This window comes from Salminus brasiliensis, chromosome 1, assembly GCF_030463535.1.
Source record: "Salminus brasiliensis chromosome 1, fSalBra1.hap2, whole genome shotgun sequence".
Taxonomy (NCBI): Eukaryota; Metazoa; Chordata; class Actinopteri; order Characiformes; family Bryconidae; genus Salminus; species Salminus brasiliensis.
Window position 1 is genome coordinate 57,445,894 of NC_132878.1, and position 20,697 is coordinate 57,466,590.

Genomic DNA, 20,697 nt, shown 5'->3' on the forward strand with positions numbered 1-20,697 from the left:
GTACGTCTTGTACAGCTTGAAATGCGCAACAGGCATGTGCTAAGTCTCTTAATTATTCATGAGTGAGTTTTGACCATAAAGTGCAATAAACCAATCAGCATGTCTGGGAAGGCTTGCTGAAGAGGTGGAGCACCTAGCCTATAGAATAATGTTATTTTATTTTGTATTCTTTTTATTGTTGATGTAAAAGTTTGCGTAGCTGCCAACTGGCACATGCTATGAGTTTGTGCACTGCTCCATGTCCATGTGTGCGTAACAAGCAGTGGTGTACATGCAATTCACTGCCAAGATAGCAATGAACTGTTACAATGACTGTTGATGTCTACCTAGGTTGTTTTCAGTCAGTGGCGCTCCTGTGTTTTCCGTTGCCAGGATATCAATACGGCACAAATCTACCTGAACACTCCTCAATTCCAGACCACCGCGGCCATCGGCATAGATTCATTTGCAAGCACCGTTGCTATTGAAGCGATGCAGGCATAAAGGGTGAAAATAGACTGTTGGCGGGGTGTAAGATAGCAATGAGGGTGTAAGGCCGGCAAAATCACTACACCCCAGTCGCCTCAGGTGAAATGGCAAAATAAACACACAACAGCTCCGGTTGAAACATGCATGCACCCAGGTGGGGAAGAATGCAATGTAGTAATGCTGCAATTAGGCCGAGAGGACACATAATCAAGTGTTAAGGAAGGAATTATGCATGTAAACTAAATAAGCTAATTAAATTTTTTTAAATCATATTTTGTACATAATCTGTTTGTTAGGCCTTTTTATCCTCATATTTCTCTTAGGAGTTAAAAAGAAGCTCTGAAACACACTTTAACTTTCATTAAAAACATCAAGCCTCTTCTTTTTACCCTGTAACATCGGCATGTTAGTATGCTTAGGTACAACTGTTTCATATGACTTTAACTGTACACAGCAAACTATGGGAGTACACCTACACTCCAGCTCCATTTGACTTTTACCTTCACTGCACTTTCAGTTAACGCAACCTTCAACTGTTTTCAACCACATAGGCCCCAGGTCTTCAGAAACTGACTGAGAAAGCGAGCGAGAACGGTTGAGCTTGGATGAGTAGCTGTTGTTTGCTCACATTTAAATGACACGACCATAGAACAAAGTTCATTGTGAGTGTGAGCTGGAGCCTGGCCATGCCCTCCTCCTCTCCCCTTCTGCAACTTTCCCACTCCCTTCTTCGAGGACAACTTCAGACACTTGTCCACGCTTACGCTCTAGCCGTAAGACCAGAGGAGCTTCGTAATGGCTCAGATTGCAGAGGAAAACCTGTATGAAAAAGTAGAAGAAGAGAATGTGTACGAGAAGCCATTTGATGAACCAGAAAAGCCAGCTGAGGTGCAGTATGAGAACCAAAAGGTGTTGAGCGACCCCACGGTGCAGGAGGCTTTGTACAGTGAGATTGTAGTACCTCAGTCTGATGAGAAAGCAGAGAGAAGTTTATCTCCGGACTACATGGACACAAGAGACAGCACTCCGTATGTAGGAGCCAACGGTCCTGAAAGCCCAACTGAAGAAGAAAGCGCCCGTGTCGTCAGCGCCAGCCCAGCTGTTAAAGAAGCTGCTGACCAAGTAAACGGAGAGGGAGTCTCATCCAGGCGCTCATCCTCGTCGTCCACCGAACAGGATGAAGACCCATGTGAAGAAAACACAGAGGATGCCATGGCCATGGCCTTCTCCTTCTCAGCAACCAGGTCTTTTGAACCAGAAGAAGTAGTAGACTACAGTCTCAAAACAGTGGAAACCAATACAGCTGTGGCTCCGGAGAGAACCATCGACCCCACTCAGCCTGATGTCGCTCTGTTTGTCAAGGTAAGGTTCTGCCATTGGAAATGCAGCAAAATCCTCAGTGGGAAAGTAATTAACATCTACAGTGTTCCTTTAGACACAGGATTTCACTGAACACAGTGTCACTGTGCATCATTCGTAAGAGCTGTGTTGAGCCTTATGTGCTTTAAAATTCCCTCATAATTCATTAGTGGTTATGTAAATAAAGACGTTTTATGGGAAATGGTTCATTGTACACAAGGATACTTTACGTATCTCTGTCTACTACACAAATGAGTGAACCTCATTGAACCTACATGTGTTTTTTGAGTTTGCAGGATATGTTAATGATGGTAAAATAGTGGTCAGTCTGGAATACGTATCCTTTGGCCACTGTTTTATCAATGGAATGCCCTGCATGTTCCGCCCCATAAAATACACTTTTGGCCCAAACATTCTCTCAACAGTGTTGCGGCAATCAGGCGCCGTATTCATAGCAGTTTCATGTCATACATTACAGTGAAGTAACATAAGCATTAAACTCTTCAGACATCTGGTTCCCATTAGGAACAGTTTCGACTTGGTAAGTTCTGAATGACATTGTTTACATCGTAGCCATGTCATTATAGACATAATCAGTGGTGGTCCTCTTTAAAAATACTTTTTGTGGGGGTTTTTACATTCAGAAAAATGGATAATCATCATCAAAAATGACCTTTCAACCTTAAGATCCAGAGTGAAGGTCAAGTAGGTGTGGTTGCACTATATTGGTTATGATAACCATTGCTTGGACTTGAACTGTGTGGATTCTGCTCAGATTTTTAGAAACTAAATGTTATGAAATCAAGCAATTCACAGTTTGAAGAAATTTGAATAGCTGTTTACATACTGATGAAGGTCTATCTGCTTTATATAGAGGCTGCGAGTAAAGTCCAATGGGACAAGAATGTTCACCCAGTTGTCTTGAGTTTGTTGGTTCACCACGGTGGTTAATCAGTGTTCCGACAGAGTGATTTCTGATCTATAAACGTGGATTGAACATGCAGAACATAATGACTGCAGCCAGGACTTTTCTAGCCATTTTTTCAATTATTAACTTCTGCTTTCCTCAAGTCACTGTGTTGCTAGTGTCTGTTTCCCACATTCCAAAGATTACATTTCACCTTAAATTTGACTTTGCGTTAAATAATTTGAGCTGATTGTCATTGTAGCTGAGGACTAGGACTAGGCCTTTACATGGAGCACAGAGTTAGTGTGAACTAGGCTATTTTGTTTTCCTTCATAAAAAGGCATGGATTGTGGCACGAGTTTCATCAGGACTTAGCAAAGCTGTTTAATCATTCACCAGCTAACTGTACAGTCATGGAAACAAGGCTGAAATCCATGCCTGTGCAAATGGGCCTGTGCATTCTCTTTACTTTTTGATAGAGGGGCACTACAATCTCTGCATGCGAGAGGGTCACTTTGCTGATTGAGCAACAGTGATTGAAGCAGTGGACACGCTAAGCAAAAATGGGTTCTGCATAGTACTTAAAAGACCTTTCATGGTGCTATATTAAAAGATTATTATTATTTCTTTCAAGATTTTACATAGAACAATCTAGCAAAGCTTTTTCCATCTATGGTACATTTTAACCAGGCGAAGAGCAGTTTAAAGTGGTTCTTTGAGTTGTCAGGGTTCTACGCAGAACCACTGTCCTTACTAAAGAGTGTAGTGCGATTAATTAAAGCTAACCTGAAGAGTGTGTACATTTTATTGTCTTCCCAATGAACGTCTTTTTTTTTCATGGCTGATAGTGTAAAACACTAAATACGTTTTAAACACTTTAAACATTTTAAAGATGTTTATGAGATGTTTTTAAGGAAAGTAATGTGAGAACAAATATCCATATGCTGAAAAAGCAGAAACTAGCATTTTATGTAGTATCATTATCTTAACAGGAAATTTGAAGATAACAGAGCTGCACTGAATATTTTAAAACACAACGACAATGGTTAAACAGCGACAAAGATGGCACCTACAATTTCGCAACCATTTATGGTCACTTCATGCCATAAAACAGATTACCGTAATAAAAAGCATGAGAGTTATCACCCAGCCTTAGCTCACAGGTCCATCTGCAGCACTGCAAAAGTACGAGAGTAGCAGTGACTGTACCTAGCCAAACCTACTAGTCTAGCTTAAAAGAATGGCTGACAGGAAAAGGAAATGTACATAGCTGTACAGGCTTGCTTCTTTAAAATTGTATAGTGAGGTATATTTAATGTAGCTAACAGGTGCTAGAAGTCTGTGTCACCTAAATTAACTTCGAAATTACAGATTTCTATACATAATCATTGTAGCTTAAGTACAAAACTAAAGAAGCACACTTCAGACACTTATCACGTCACAGCCAGTTCACAGAGTTTTGTGAATTTCAATTTTTCAGTGAACTACTCCTTTAAGTAACATATGTGCTTACTTAACATAATCATATACTTAGAATATTATTACTTGCCATGAAAATGAATTAAATAAGAGTGTCTGTGAGCTAAATTAAGATTTATTTTAAGGCCAGCTGGTTTTCTTGTATTTTATTTATTTATCACTACACCACCAGGTTTAGTTTCTGTTCCAAAACCGTATGTCATATTTTACTGTACATGACCATTTCCCATTATCCTTTTGAAATATTGATAATAAAGCTGTAAATAATCTGTAATAACCTGATTATATGTAAAAAATACTTATAACTTCAGTGTGAGTGTGATATCTAAACTGCTGTAGGTTAAATAAAGGGATAGATAGTATGTAAATACATTTAATGTACTAATACATATTATATTACATCATTTTTTTCAGTTATTACATATTAATACAGATAGAGTTTGTGACATTGCTGAATGGATTGGGAGTTAATGGTAACTACTGAACCCTTAGCAGTGCTAATTTATTACCATCACAAAAATATTGATATGTAGGTTAGAAGAGCACAGTTATAAGAACACAGGGTTGGTGGCTGATTCTCTGGGTTTACAGCAGATCACCTCATGTACTGGGTACCAGATGGTAAATGTAATTTTTGGCCTTCCTCAAAGTTTGAAAATGGTTAAGCAAACACTACTACTATGTCATTTGATTCTGTTACTGATTCTACTGAACACACATTTAAGGCATGTAGTATTGGTTACATCCATATTGCCTTCTGCAGTAGGTCAAAAGATCACTGGGACTGTACTGTTTAAGTAATCCTAGTTTAAAATGTATACATGCAAGACGTGTGTAGTTAGTGTCAAAGTCAGCTAACACCGTCAGTACAGGAATGAGGCTGATAAATAAGTACCGGTGTAAAAGTATTTGTTTAAAAAGCAGTGACGCAATGCACAGAATTTCCATTTTACCACCTCATTGCACACAGAGTACAGTTGTGGTATTCTGCCTTTAGAGGGAGCTGTGCAGCCTGCACATATTGGTAGAGTAGTATGAGTACTGATATTACTCTAGTAGTACCTATTCAGATCAAATAATATTTAATAAGTAATATCATTTCCTATAACATAAGAGTTTGGGAATTTCACATGAATGAAGAAATAAAGTGCATATATATATTTATATTTATATATATACATTTATATCCAGAATGACTTACAGTTTAATCAAGCTACAGAGGTAGTGTTAGGAGTCCTGCTCAAAAGCTGTTATTGATATAGAGTGGTGTATGTGCCCAACAGGGAACTGAACCCCAGTCAGTGGGGTTACCCACAATACTATACCAACCACTCTGGCTCATATTGCATCATTGTATGCAATCATGAAAAACCCCTGTCATGTCATGGCAACATCACAGTACAAGGTTTTACACCTTAAACAGCCTATGGACTGCTGACAGACCAAAGAATAGCCCCACCAGTTCACACAGAAGTCCCTGTAGTTACTGAATGATAATACACCTTGGTGTGTAATAAGCCTTTCTGCGTTAAGGGGTTAAGTTTCAATGGAAGTCAGTGTAAAGAGATTGTTATTCCAGGTCCTTTTGGAGCTTGTTCTATTCATCATAAAATGTAAAGAACAACTGCCAGATTCACATTATGGCAAAAAAATGAAAAAGAACAAAAATGGAGATACAAGTATTATAGTAGTATTTTAGTATTATAGTAAATTACATACACTAATATGTCTGTTAGTTTGTATTATTTTGTACACTACACACCATGTGTTTTTGCTTTACAGTTACAGTAGGAGGGCATCATCTGAAAAATAACACTGTGCTGCGTATCCAGTCAGAAATGGCATACATGTCATAAAGTAATGGACTTAGATTCATCCAAGTATTTCAAGGGAATAAATATAGTTCAAATATGAATATATTGAATATATTTCTGACTGATCTCACTTCCCTGCCCCATATAAGCCTTTTCAGTAAACCTTGAAAGACTATTCTCTCGATAAAACCAAAGCCAAATCATCAAATATTTAAAGGGGAATCTTGTTCCCTTGGGCTTCTGAGGCTGATCAAATATAACCTGCCATTGCCTGCCAGAGTGTGGCCTGTGTGTGTATGTGTGTGTGTTCAGGGACTATTAAAAATGGATGCAGCTCATTCCTGTACACTTGGTTTCTGGGCCACGGCTATACTATACAGTTACACACTGAGACAAGGTTGTATGCTTTACATTCAACAGTGTAAACTACTACAGAGCAGGCTGGGCGAGCTTTGAGCCATACACGGACACTTTTCAAAGCTTCTGAGGACAATCAATTCCACACTCATAGATTCTCTGATAACACAAATGGTGTTGCATAATACAGTGGTCCTTTACCACTGATCTGTCCAAATGGCATTTTTACCTGTTAAGTTTTACCTGCTTTCTACACCTCAGTTTACACTTTCTATAGACATAATACAAGCTTGATCCACCGGATACTGAACGTTATTAAAGCCTATGTCATGGAACACTACCTTTTCACATAAAATGTTCAATGTGAGTACCATTCACACTCTTAGGTACACATACGTACACATGCACTTTCCAACTGTCCAGTCAAAACACTCACTCATACCTATGTTATGTTTTCAATTTGTGCTCATTTAGCCAATATTGGGTTAGCCTACCCTTTCAGAGCCCATTTCTGTAGCCCAAACCCAACTGAAGTAACTTAAGCACAAATTATATGAAATGATGATGGCAGCTTCAAAGTGGGCAGCCAGTCAAAACCTTTCTTGTATTTTATTAATAAATGTATTTATTTATTAATAAATATATTTGGATGATTTTAAGGTCGCAACCCAGCCCTCACTTACCCACACTGCTCTGCATACACACAAAAACAATACCACAAAAATGGTGGAAAATAAAGGCGGTACCTTTCTGGTGATGTCACCACAAAGCTTTGTTAGATGGCAGCTTCAAAGTGGGCAGCCAGTCAAAACAAAGGTCATTTACATATATAATTTACATATTATTTACACACACACACACACACACACACACACATATATATATGTATATGACACCATTTATACAAATTAATTTAATTAAATTGATTATTGTTTTACATATTTATTTACATTATTCCACACAAACGTTAGGCCCCTTAAATATATTTGATGTTACATAATTCAAATACATTTAATGTTGTTTTCAAACAAAAATCTAATGGACATCTATTCTTGTGGAAATGATCAGCACACTTGAATAGCCTAGATTTATTGCATCATTATTATTTTTATATCTTTTTTCCAGATGGCTAAATTGTTTTTACCCAAAAAGCTGTGCTCTTAAATTATGATGCCTTTATGAGAAGTCATATTAAGGCTTCATGTATTCAAAAAAAAAAAAAAAAGAGTACAAGCTTACAAGAAAGATTACAAGCCTCATAAAAAGAATTATGTAGGTCTCTGTGCATGTCGATCAGACATGCTGGCTTCTTCCAGCTGCTGCTCTGCAGGGCAGATTTGGCCCCCGGGCGCATCATGGCCCCTGTGTGATGAAGGAGGGAGAGAGCTCCTCCCCTGGCAAAGCTTCACACCTATTCCCTGCCCTCTCTTTACTGCATCCCTGTTTGTGTGTGAGAGGAGCAGCCAGCCCATAGCTCACATCACACCCACCTGCTGCCTGTCAGCTACAGGACACAGAGACCTTTACTGCAGAGCATTGGGCAGAGCATCTCAACTCAACGTCAAACACGCTAGGCCAAGCCGAACTGGGACGATGTAGTGTGACAGGGCTTGGAATGCACCTGTTCTTCTTTTCTCAATATCTCAGATGAGGATAAAGTGACTGTAATGACTGATCTGACGTCAAATGGAGGGGGGCGGGACCCTGACATTGAATTGTTCGTGAAGGTAAGTTAGAGAAGGGGGACATAGCGAAGGGAAGGTTTATGCCTCGCTACTGTTATTCTGCTCTCGACTGTCTCTGGAATGGCTGTGTAATATAATAGCAGCTCTAGAGTTACAGTGGGACATGTAACCCAGATCCAGTGGCACGCTGTGTAGAAAAAGCCGTTCAGATTGCTTGGGTTTGTTGTTGTGTTTTCAGTGTTTCAGTTATGTCTTATATCTCCACTATATCACCGATATCATATGCAGTGCAGCGCAGATCCAACAGGTAACAGGCATGCACCAATGTCGAATATAATGGAATAGCATAACGCTATGGCCTGTTCCCTGTTTGAATACCCAGAACTGTGAGTACAAAGTGACGAATGAGCAAAACTGGGTCCATGTAATGCGACTCAGCTCTGTTTTGAGGACCTAAGCTGTGCCGTGGGTTTAGCGTACAGTATGGAGCTTTTAGATTTGTGTTATGTGAGACTGAGGGCTCCTCTGAGAGCGGGCAGGTGGACTCACATCAGCTAATGAGGTGCTGATGCAGAGGAAACAGCTTTTACCTGCATGTAATGCAGCCAATGGCACACATGCAAGTTTGTTTTTATGCACTGTCAGAACATACGTTTCATAAGAACTTCATACAGGGTCTGGCCTTGTAGGTTAGCCCTGATTTTCTCTGGCGTCTACAACATTAGGACTATTTTTTTGTCCTACAAATTCTTTAGGGTGTTGAATGGCTCTGTTTCAGAGTTAGATGCTTAGTTTTATGCACACTTATTAGCAGAGTAGTAACTAACCACTAACCACAGCAACATTCTCGCTTTTTTTTTGGTTCTCTGTTCAACCAGCTGTCTCTTCTATTCCGTAAACCTCACCCAAACAGTGTCACAGGCTGGACCTTCTGCTTTCATGGCTCGCTATTGTCCTGTACGTTCTAGACCTTGATTCACTATTGTTAGTTGGGTATAGTTGTGTAAGCACTGCTGCTGCACATGTTCCAGAACGGAGAGACGAGGGGTCATATGAGAGGTGGGGTGGTGACCTCCATAAGCTGGGCTAGTGGGACAGCAGGATTTTTCTGCTTTGCTCATTTTGCAGTTGTGTCAGTATTTTCTAAGCATGGACTGCTAGTCAGTAGTCAAAGTAGTGTTCAGAATATTGTTTCATTCTACAAGGATTATTTACTAATCCACTAAACAGACGCTTGAGTCATTTAGTCTAGTTGTGGGATTAGCGTCATTCATAATCTTAGACCAGTCTAATTGATTTAAGTAAATTCAAGTAATTCCTATAATTAGACTAATTGGAGTGCAATTGACATCATTCATAATTAATATGATGACACCTAGCTAATTCTAATCTGTAGTCATAGCAGGAGATTTAGTTTAATATTACAGTTAGAGTATTTTTCCCGCACAGGCTCTGACTCGGGCCAGTGGAGCAGCTAATGGAATCAGAGTGCATTATTCTTATTGTCCTGGGTATTATATCACGTGGTAAGCTTTCCATAGACGGTCCCATTGCCACAGCATTTAGACACCTGATCTCTTCAATACACAGGCAAAGCAGTGTGCTCTAGTAGCTTCATTAGGCTATATATACCATAGGTACTTGTTCATATAGCAATCACCACAGTTTGGTCTGTGGTCCTACTGTTCAATAACTAAACAGGCTTACTAATAAATTACTTATGACTGAAAGTAATCTTGGCTTCATTTTTTCCCTTTTATTTCATAAATAACATTATTATTACACAATTCACCAGCTAATAAAATCCATATCTTAAGCTGGAAAACCACACACTATTTAATCATAATTACTCATTAAACATGTACCTTTGTTGTTTTCTTTATGTGCCACATATATCAAATGTAAAAACACAGTAAAGGGTAATGTTCTGACAAATGCTTATCAGCACATACACTATGAAGCCAACAGAGGGCACTGTGGCGCTTTATATGTACCCCTCACTTTCTTTGTTTTTTAAAGCTATATGGCTCATCCCACACATGGCCTGTATTGACTAAATTGGCATAAACTGATTGCCTCATGCTCAGTTCTCAGTGTTATGTGTTCTGCAGGCTGGGAGTGATGGTGAAAGTATTGGGAATTGTCCATTCTCGCAGCGCCTTTTCATGATCCTCTGGCTCAAGGGGGTCGTCTTCAATGTCACAACTGTGGATCTGAAGAGGTGAGATTCCATGTCCCATGACCTATATGTATATATGCATTCATGAATATATATATATATATATATATATATATATATATATATATATATATATATATATATATATATACACACACACACACACACACACACACAATAAGCACGTTATTAGGAATACATCTACTCATTAGTGCAGTGATGTAATCAGAGGTACAATGCATAAAATCAATGTGATCTCAGTGAATTTGAATTGTGCCAGATGGGCAGGTTAGGACATTTCTAGAATTACTAATCTTTTAGGGTCATTTATGCACACCAGTCAAAACTTGGCACAGACAATATGAATTAGGGGCAGTGGTGGCTCAGCGGTTAGAGCGCCGGGATATCGATAACAGGGTTGTGGGTTCGATTCCCGGGCTCGGCAAGCTGCCACTGTTGGGCCCTTGAGCAAGGCCCTTTACCCTCTCTGCTCCCCGGGCGCTGGAGTTGGCTGCCCACCGCTCTGGGTGTGTGTGTGTACTCACTGCCCCTAACACGTGTGTGTGTGTGAGTGTGTTCACTACCAGATGGGTTAAATGCGGAGGACACATTTCGCTGTACAGTCCACACTGTACAGTGACGAATACGTGCACCTTTATCCTTTATCCTTTATCCTGAATTCATGGACCCAACCTGTCTTGTATCAATAGTCCAGGCTGGTGGAGATGGTGTAATGGTGTGTTTTCTTTGCACACTTTTGACTTCTTATAACCAGTCAATCATATATTACAGCCTTTTTATTATTAGTATTGTTGCTGACCATGTGCGTCCCTTCTTGACCACAACTGATCCTTCCAGTATTTAAGTGCACTGTAAAAGCAAAAGTAAAAAGCAAAAGTAGTCTCCTACTAGTTTTTATGATCATGACAATGATTTTAGTGTTTTTTGTGAAAATCTGCAAATGAAAGTAATCGATGCCCTCAATGAGACAAATAAATATGGCCAAGTTGTGGTTTCTACAGTGCAGATTGTTATTAAGAAATAGCAGATTGGGAAAAACAATAAAAAAGGATTTATAAAAGATCTGGAAGACCAAGAAAGCTCACTGAGAGAACCACTCATATGCTGGTAACACAGTCAAAGCAAAAACTCCAAATGACTGCCAGGAACCTGAAGCTTTAGCTGAGTCAAACGTGGTGGTGCAGCACACATACCTGAGACCTCATTACAAAACCTGTTAAAACAAACAAACAAACAAACAAAAAAACATGCTGTGGTCTGATTAGGCCAAAATAGAACTCAACAAGATGGTAGATTTCTGGAGAAAGAAGGGGACTGCATTTCATGAGAAGAACACCTTGTCAACTGTGAAGCATGAGGGTGGATCCATTGAGCTTTGCTGTTGTGTTGCTAGTAGTGGCACTGGCAATATTGCACAGGTGAAGAGAAGGATGGAGTCCACAATGTGCCAGCAGCTCCTGCATGAAAATGTCCAACCATTTGCTAAAAGGCTGAAGCTGAAAAGAGGACGGCTTTAACAACAGGATAATCATCCAAAATATAGCTTAAAATCCACCATGGACTACCTGAAGAGACACAAACTGAAGCTTTTGAAAAGACCCTCATTACATTATTCCTTATCTAAAGTACACTCTTGGGCTGTCCTGCAGCAAAGCTTGTTTAATTGATGACTTAAAAAAATGATGTTACTAAAAGGTACAGAGTGTTGGGATTTGCTGGAAATATTGAATCATACAGAGACTGTTTACTGTATAAAATTTATTTATAAATAAAATTTATAAAATACACTGTTATACAGTATTGAATGAGATTAACGTTTGCAAGTAACAATCCTGTTTTTTCAAAGAGCTTCTGATTACACTTCTGATTGTACTTCTGATTGCACCGAGCTAGGCCACGCCAGTCTGAGAATTGTAAAGACTCATAGTTCATTTGCTGTTTTATTCAGAAAACCAGCTGATCTGCATAATCTGGCTCCCGGCACTCACCCTCCTTTCCTCACCTTCAATGGCGAGGTCAAGACTGACATTAACAAGATCGAGGAGTTCCTGGAGGAGGTTCTGGCACCACCAAAGTAAGTCACTGGATCTTTTGTAGACTTAATAATATGGTTTTGTAAAAAAGTAGTTTTCTGGTTTGATTTTTGTAGGACTGATTCCAATGCTAACTTGCATTTCTATAATACTCAATAATCAGTTTATGTTTTGAAATGTGTCAAAGATATTATTAAATGACATATCTGTGATATTTGCCTAAAGGAGCTGGAAAATGCTAGTAAATACTTTTCCATTCTCTGTTCCCTGTGCCTAAGATACCCCAAACTGGCGGCCAAGCACAGAGAGTCAAACACAGCGGGGATTGACATATTTGCAAAGTTCTCAGCTTACATCAAAAACACAAGGCCAGATGCCAATGGAGGTAGGCATGTCAAAGAGAATTGTATGAATGTATGTTGTATATTATAGAGGATAGCGTTCTCAAATTCTCCCAGTAACATGTTCAGAATGGTTTAATATTAATACTAGACATCACCTCCTTCTTGCACTAAATATAACATCTCACTGAATTATTCAGTCACTGCTAGTATATAATGTGCAGAGTATATATTCACAAGAGTGCAGCATTATAGATTCAAATGTATTTCTATATTTAATATTTTAGTTTTTAAAACTTCTAGAATGTGGTGGGAATACGTTTCTGGACCCTAACAGTGTGTGTTGTTTGTGACAGCACTGGAGAAGAGCTTGACAAAGGCCCTGTGGAAGCTGGATGAGTATCTGAACAGTGCTCTGCCGGATGAAATAGACGCAGACAGCATGGAGGAGGAGAAAAGCTCCACCCGTAAGTTCCTGGATGGGAATGAGCTGACCCTGGCAGACTGCAACCTGCTGCCTAAACTCCACATAGTCAAGGTGAGATTCACTTGGCGACTTGCAGGCATGGATATAAATGAAGATGCATTAGAAGCTTTATCTCTGGTAGAAACAGACCTGAGGCGTTGTGCTAGTTTTGATGGAATGTTTGTCAGTATTTGACAATAAAACCAATGGAGAAAAAGTACATAATGGAAATTGAAGTTAAATGTAATTACATTTAAAGAGTGTAGAAAAAAGACAGAATTGGCAGCTAGCATTTTAATCCAAGAGCACCAAAGATGATGCACTAGAGGTAGTTTGAAAAGAAATGGTTGGTTGGATTCACTTCAAAAAGGAAGTATGTGCTAGTCTTTGCTGTCCCAGCACTTGCCACATAATATGATAGGAGTCCTAGTTAGTATGTGGGAATTATAAAACTGGACTGAAGAATCCATTTGTTGGCCCAGGCTTTAATTGGCACCTCTCCTATCAACCTAACTTACATATAAAGTTATAGTACTTTAAATAGTAGGAATAGGAATAATTCGAAAAAAGAAATGTGGTAATGATTGGCAGGATAGCATATACTGAGCACTATTATGAAATAACCCAATAGCTGAGGCCTATAGATCTGACACTTGACCTTGTCTCATGCTGGACTGTTTAATCATTCCCATTTTCCCTGGGATTCCTCAGGTTGTTGCCAAGAAGTATCGCAACTACGACATTCCTACCGACATGACTGCAGTGTGGCGCTACCTGAACAGCGCCTACACTCGGGATGAGTTTACCAACACCTGTGCTGCAGACAAGGAGATCGAACTGGCCTACCAGGACGTAGCGAAAAGGCTGGTCAAGTAAATCATGTTACTAAACGAGGAGTAAGACTTTACAGATGCAGCAGAAAAAGATCTGAGGCTTTGTGCTAGTTTTGATCAATTTATTTTTTTATGTTTTCCATCATTTAAAGCTATGAACAGACAGTGCAAATGAAACCTGAGAGTCTGTTCTGAACACTGGTCACAAAATAAAGAAATCTGTTGGCAGGGCCAGAAAGGTCCTGTTCCACTGCAGTGGTCATGTCTAAACTCCTCATGGCTTGATGGGATGGTGTTTTTGCCCCATTTATCCCGATCATTCACATTAGTAGCTCATGTATTTACAGTAGTTGTTGTCTGTCGATTATGTACATATGGGCTTTACAGCTGAGAAGAGAAATTCTGCTGATTAATGGAAAGATCAACTACAGAAGTTTCTACTGTAGTAATGATTGTCGGAAATGTATGCTCAGTCTCGCATAGTAGACTTGAATGAATTTACAGGACTTTTGACTTTTTACATCTAGCTGTTTAAGCCCAACATAAGGATGTTGTATATGAATGCTTAAAGTTGTGATAGAACACAAATCAATTGGTGAAAGCTCTGAACAAATCATATTTTTGCATGCTTGTTGCAGAATTGAAGCTGTTGAAATATTTAACACTATTTGTCAGCAAAAGAAATCAACTGCTATATCCGCTGATTGAAAGCACGTGCCTTCATTTGGAAATTCCCAGCCAAAATATTAAATGTGATTTATATTCTGCTAGTGTTTCATATATAGTATTTTATTCTTAGTCTGACTCATCTGCTTTCATTCCATCTCTTCTAGCTGTTTGGCCAAAATCCTTTTTATCACGTTAGCATGGAACTTGTCTCTTTATCAGCACATATACCCCCAGAAAAGAAAAAGATGTAGTCTGGAGCTAAATTATGCCTGATTGATACTGAGTTGTGTGGCAGTAAATTCACGACACCCAATAGTGCCCTTAAATGAGGTAAAGCAGTGCAGCTGTGCCTTTCTCCAGCTTTTCTCTGCTGCTCTCAGCAGCGCTGGAATAGCTCACTGCTCTACAGCCTTGATGGGTCCTCATGGAGCTGAGCTGCTCTTGTGTGGTTTGGACAAACATTTGATATGAAATGGGAGTATGGCGCCAGAGAGGCCCATCCTGCGTGAACCTCTACGAATAAAATAATATTTTCGCAGTTCGGCTTGCATTATTTCATTTTCCCTATGCACCGTTTTTCGCTAATTAATGCAATTATATGGGCTTTTGGGGGGGATCATATAAGAGGAAACGGATCTTATATATTGCAATTGAATAATGAGCCCTAATGTGTAGGGCTGAGGTGTAGAATTTATTCGCATGGCTTTGCTGAAAGCAGTAGAGCATAAGGAGAGTGAAAGGGCTTAACATTATATACAACTGAGCAGTGTCAACTTCTCCACCGAGGTCCCTCTGCACTTCATTGTCCATTAAATATGAGGAAACTTTGATCTGGTCTCTCCATCCTCAGGCTAGGGGGAGAGTGATGACCGCTAACAGATTTAAACACGGCCTTCCAGGCCCATGGATCAAAGCCCTCTCCCTTCTCCTCCGCTCTCTCATTAGCACGGGACCTACCCGTCTCGATTTTTCCTCAAAAGAGCCTCACTCAAAAGACCTGCGCCCATCAGATTTACAATAGGGAGCAGGGCTATTTACCCGAGGCCAGCGTCATCCAGAAATAACAGAGCAGGAAAATAAATGGAGCCTGCCATATTTTTCCACACAAGTAAGAAAATATGTGCAGGACTAGTGCCTCGCCGTTTCGTAATTAGTTCTTAAACATTCTATGCCTTGGATCTCCGCGCCCACATTCAACCTTCTCCAAGCAAGATAATATACAGTGGGGCATTAATGTCAAACATGTCTCCCGCTGATCCAGGGCCGTAACTCTAATCTGTTTGCACAGACGCAAGTGATTCACAGCTCCCCCCAGCCCCATACGAGGAGACAATCCGCAGACAATATCTGATTGTATCTTACCTTCTGGTTTTTATTAATTGACACTTTGCTGTAGGTACTTACACAGAATATGATGAGTCTAAGATGTTCAGTTCAGATCAGTGAGAACTAGGTTTAGATGGTTTGGAGTACATATGGAAACAGCATGGAGTACTTGTAGGGCAGTCACAGCAGTCATTGTTTATTTGCTATGCCTACTCAATTTCAGCTCAAATATGTGTGCATATTTCCTATAAGTACATTATGCTTATTTTTTTATTTTAGCTACAGATTGTAGTGGTGGAGCACTGGGTCACTAAAAATGTATCTCTCAGATGCACAAATGTTATGTGAGAACCACTGGGATCCTTCTACAGTTGCAGAGTGCAATTCACTTTTACACCACTGTTGCCACCCCTTATGGGCAGCTGTACATGTGCATTTGTTGACAAGCTATAGACAAGAGTTACAAAACCTGTAAGCAAGTGAAAGAAGCATGTTGACTGACAAGGTAGAGTAATGGTACAGGGTTTTACATAAGCATGACTCAAGCAAGGTTGCTAACATCACCTCGAGGCGTGTAGATAGTGGCTAATCCTCTGTCGCGATAGGCTTAGCCCGGCATATCAAAAATAGGGCTGGAAAACCCGCTTATTTTTTTTCAGGTAAGACTTGAGAATGCCAAAACCATGGAAGCAAGTTGGGTTATTGCTAAAAGCTAACCGGCTAAATCTCATTAACATGCTAACAGCACATCGTGCTGATAGGATACAACGAGAGGATAGAAACATTATCCGGTAAGACCTGGGAGGATTCAGTGTTATTTGTATAAAGCTATGCAATAATATGTGGGTTCTGTAGGTGCCATAAACCAGCCAATAAACACAGATATTATCATTTTTCTGTCACAAGCCCCAGGGTTGCCATATGGGGGAAAGGTTAAGACAATTCTACATTTACATTTACATTTACATTTACATTTAAGGCATTTAGCAGACGCTCTTATCCAGAGCGACTTACAAAGTGCTTTGCTATTTACCCAAGAAAAGCCTTAGCTAGTTAGAATAGACTAATAATTCAAAAGAAACCTCTAAGGGTGTGCATAATGTATTAATTGAGTATTTTTGCAGATTTGATAGAGCTGTGGGGCCCAGTAAAATATCTTTTCACAGGGCCCCAAATCCCATGCTGTGCCACTGCAAGCCTGATGCAAAAGGACAATCAGTGTGTTTCATTCAAAATAGTCGGGCATTTTTCACCCCAACCAAGATCAACCACGTCCTACTTATCTGCCAAAGAACAAATTTTGTAAAATTCTCATTAAGCACATTTTTTGCCACATTTAAGGTCCACACACTGTTTCTGTAAAGGGAACAGTAGTTATATCTGAATGTTTTAATGGTGTGTTTTGACTTGGGCAGCTAATATCTATGGTATTACATTAATAATCAAGCGATCTTGAGCGAGTATTGTCAATCCAAATGAGTATTTCTAAACAAAGACCCTTTCAAGGATACTCCAGAATACTTCATTGAAAAGAATAAAAGCATTTGAAAATAATGTGGCCAAAAAACAAATCATATAAATGGAATAAGCAGTACGTTTTTAGTCATTTTTAATCATCACCACTAAATGAGCCTCTATCATTACAGTGTGAGCACTTGCCCACATAGTGACACAGACAAAACAGGGCCCAGTTATTTCACCCCATCCCCTCACCTCCTCTTTAGCAGAACGGACAGTTTATTGGAGTGAGAGAGAAAAAGAGAGCGTGTTCAGTCATGGTCCACCAAGGACTTCAGCCAGTCTCCCAGTACAAGCACCAGGACTGAATGTCAGAGATGGCTCGTTGGTAGCGCCTCTGCAAGCGTTTCTATGGGAAAATGAGTGTTATATTATCATTAAGCTAGCTTATAGGTATACTCTCTTCCCATACAGGGTTCTAGTCTACTTTAGGCCAGCTCAGACACAGACAATTGAAGAATTTGAAGCTTGTAACAGACATTCAAGTAGCATGTTCTTAATGCTCTATGTTGCAGTTTTACAGTGAATCCTTCAGGAAAGTAAAAACAATGAATAGTACTGGAGCACCCTGCTAACCTTTGACTTGGGTTGATACTGAGACTTAGTTATCCATGATTACAAAGGTGGTTCATCCATGCTGGGCAATAGTGGCTCAGGTGCTGATCACAGTGTTGTGAGTTTTGATGATTGGGTGTGCTAAGCTGGCACTGTTGAGCCCCTGAGTAAGGCCCGTAACCCTGCCATTTGCATGCAACTTTTACATTTGTAAGATCCTGTTGGTGTGGGCAAAAGCAACTAGAGAACTAAGAGTTCTCTTTGCAGAGAAAATTGGATGCCCTGCAAACTAATCACTAAGCGGATTCAGATCAAGAACACACATTTTAATCAAGCAATCAATTTAAACCGATTGTCAAGTAAGTCAAGTAATGTTGACTCTCCACAGCTTGGCTGAAAGTTGGACTTTCATATATACACTCTTTACAAGGCAAAACAGTGCATAGGCCACACTTGGAGACCAAGCCTGAGTCCTGTTTAGATGGCATGTCTAAGCCAGTTATGCTTGTGTACGTTCATGTAACCCACAGCTCAGCAAACGTTTTCTGGTTTCTAGAACAACTCCTACACTCTTAAACATGAAGGTGGCAGAAAGGTTGACTTCTGGTTCAACTCGTCTGGAAATTGCCAGATTTGTTTGAGCAGTGAAAAAACAGAAAGCTGTGCTGGACACCAGCCTTCCAGGACTCTGCCATAGGCCTCTGCTTCAGCTGAGTGGATTTGAAAGGCTCATGCACTAGAAGATTCTTTAAGGGATCTGAAGTAGTTCTTCTATGGCAATGATGTTTTTTCCTGTCCTGCAGGGCCGGTGTCCAGCACAAGCCGCTGGTTTTCTTGCACAAACATACCTAATAAACCTGGTAATTAACAGATGGGTTGAATCAGGTGTGTTTGAGCAGGAAACACACCAAACTGTGATGGAGACCAGCCCTCCAGGAGCGGATTAGAATTTTTTGGCTTCTTTATTTTTAAGAGTGGATGCCCAGTGGATGAGTGGAGCCAGGTTAATTCAGCGCTGATACAGCCAGCCCTTTAGAGGTGTTTTCCAAGGCAAAACACACTTGCTGTTTTTTTTTTATTTTTTTATTTTTTTTGCACAGTTGTCATTTTTCTTCCTGGCCAGCAGATGGCGGCATTGCAAGTCCACGTTAGAGTCTTTTATTGGCATTTGAGACACTAATATACATCCTAGTCAGTGTAGGTTTAACTATTTGGCCAGTCAACTGAGGTAAATAGAGATAACGGGGAATCTTACCATTATTGACACTGCATATCATCACTGTCCAATGGAAAACATGTATCTCCACCAGGCCAAATCTTAATTGATCTCAGTGTATAATAGTTAGAGTTTATTCCAAGTAATTTAGAGGATTGCTATTGGTCTGTTCATCCAGAATGATTTAATGGAGGTACGTGGTTTTCTCTGGACAGACAGCAGCCATGTAAAAACATGTAGGATAGTGAATAGTAGGAATATGCTAACACTGTTGGCAATGCAACCAAATGAAACTGAAAACTAAACAAACAAACAAACAAACAAACAAACAAGAGAATTTCACTGTTGAAACCAAACAACTCTAAATATGACTCTGTTGACATCTCAGTGGTTAAATGCTAAAAATAGGGAAGCAATACCATTGACCAACCCCTTCAATTTCCTTAAAGAGCTCCTTTTTCACCGGCATCCCTGTTTTTCTGCGGCAGTCTGTTTATTTTAGAGTGGACTGTCTTCCTAGTTTTTGTTCTTAATTATGAAAAATGTAGATGAGGAGCTCTGCTGAGTGTGCCAGTGTTCTGTCATAAAGCAGGATATCATTTTTTTATTAAGACAAATTGGAAGGAATAGGAACCCGGGCTTTTCCTCGGTGAAGAGAGGATCGGGTTCTTCCTCACGGTCCCGGGGAAGCAGCCCGGCTCCTCCTGCTCTGCAGCGTGAGTGACTTGTGGTGGGATTTGATGGGGATTACTGATATGACGGGCGCACGCCTGTGGCTTAAGTGTGGAGCTGATGACCTAACCAGAGGCATGTCTGGCTATAGAATCCACCGCTCGGGGGCGCGCAGGGCGGACATCGGCGATGCGCCCAAGGCCTGTTAAGTGGTGGTTCGGCCTGCTTCAGATCCACAACCTGAGCCGCGCCATCCGACAACACGGCGGGGCTCTTTATTTCTCCTGCTTCCCGATCAAAGAGCTGGTGTTTGGAGAGCTCTCTCCGCGAAGCACGAGGGCTACTATATCACGCAGCCGCTGATTCAAAACTGATTGATTAAAAGCAGGGCTATAAAAGAGATGCTCTGCGTTTGTATTTAGCGCGGGGATCAGATGTCTAGCAGAAGCAGAGTGATTATAGCCCGGGTGAAAAGATTGACGTCGGAGTTTTAATTTGATATTTCAAACAGTTGCTCTTCCTGTAGCGGCAGGATGTGGGCACACCGACTGCTACAGTATGTCTGGGATTATTATAATTCTTCTGTGACATGACTTGGGGCCTGAGTAAGGAAGAAGGACAGCTGAGTTCCTCTCGCCGTCTCCCGGCACGCAGTATATCTCTCCACATAAGAGAGTCATCTGCTGCTTCTGCACTCAGCCTTGCCCACAGAAGCCCTCTTAGGTCCACGGCTGTCAAGAAAATTCGCTTTATCACTCAGCTTTATAAATCATCGCGCACTCCCCAGGAAATCGAGAAT

At 40.3% G+C, this 20,697-nt stretch overlaps 1 protein-coding gene across 1 annotated transcript; it reads left to right on the forward strand.

The window, feature by feature from the left end:
* The first annotated feature begins 1,186 nt into the window (after positions 1-1,186).
* On the forward strand, positions 1,187-14,709 carry clic5b (chloride intracellular channel 5b). Its single transcript, XM_072696691.1, has 6 exons — positions 1,187-1,830; positions 10,181-10,290; positions 12,218-12,343; positions 12,581-12,687; positions 13,000-13,181; positions 13,821-14,709. The coding sequence occupies exons 1-6, from the start codon at positions 1,264-1,266 to the stop codon at positions 13,983-13,985; spliced, it is 1,257 nt and encodes a 418-aa protein (XP_072552792.1). The 5' UTR covers positions 1,187-1,263; the 3' UTR covers positions 13,986-14,709.
* The last annotated feature ends 5,988 nt before the right edge of the window (positions 14,710-20,697 follow it).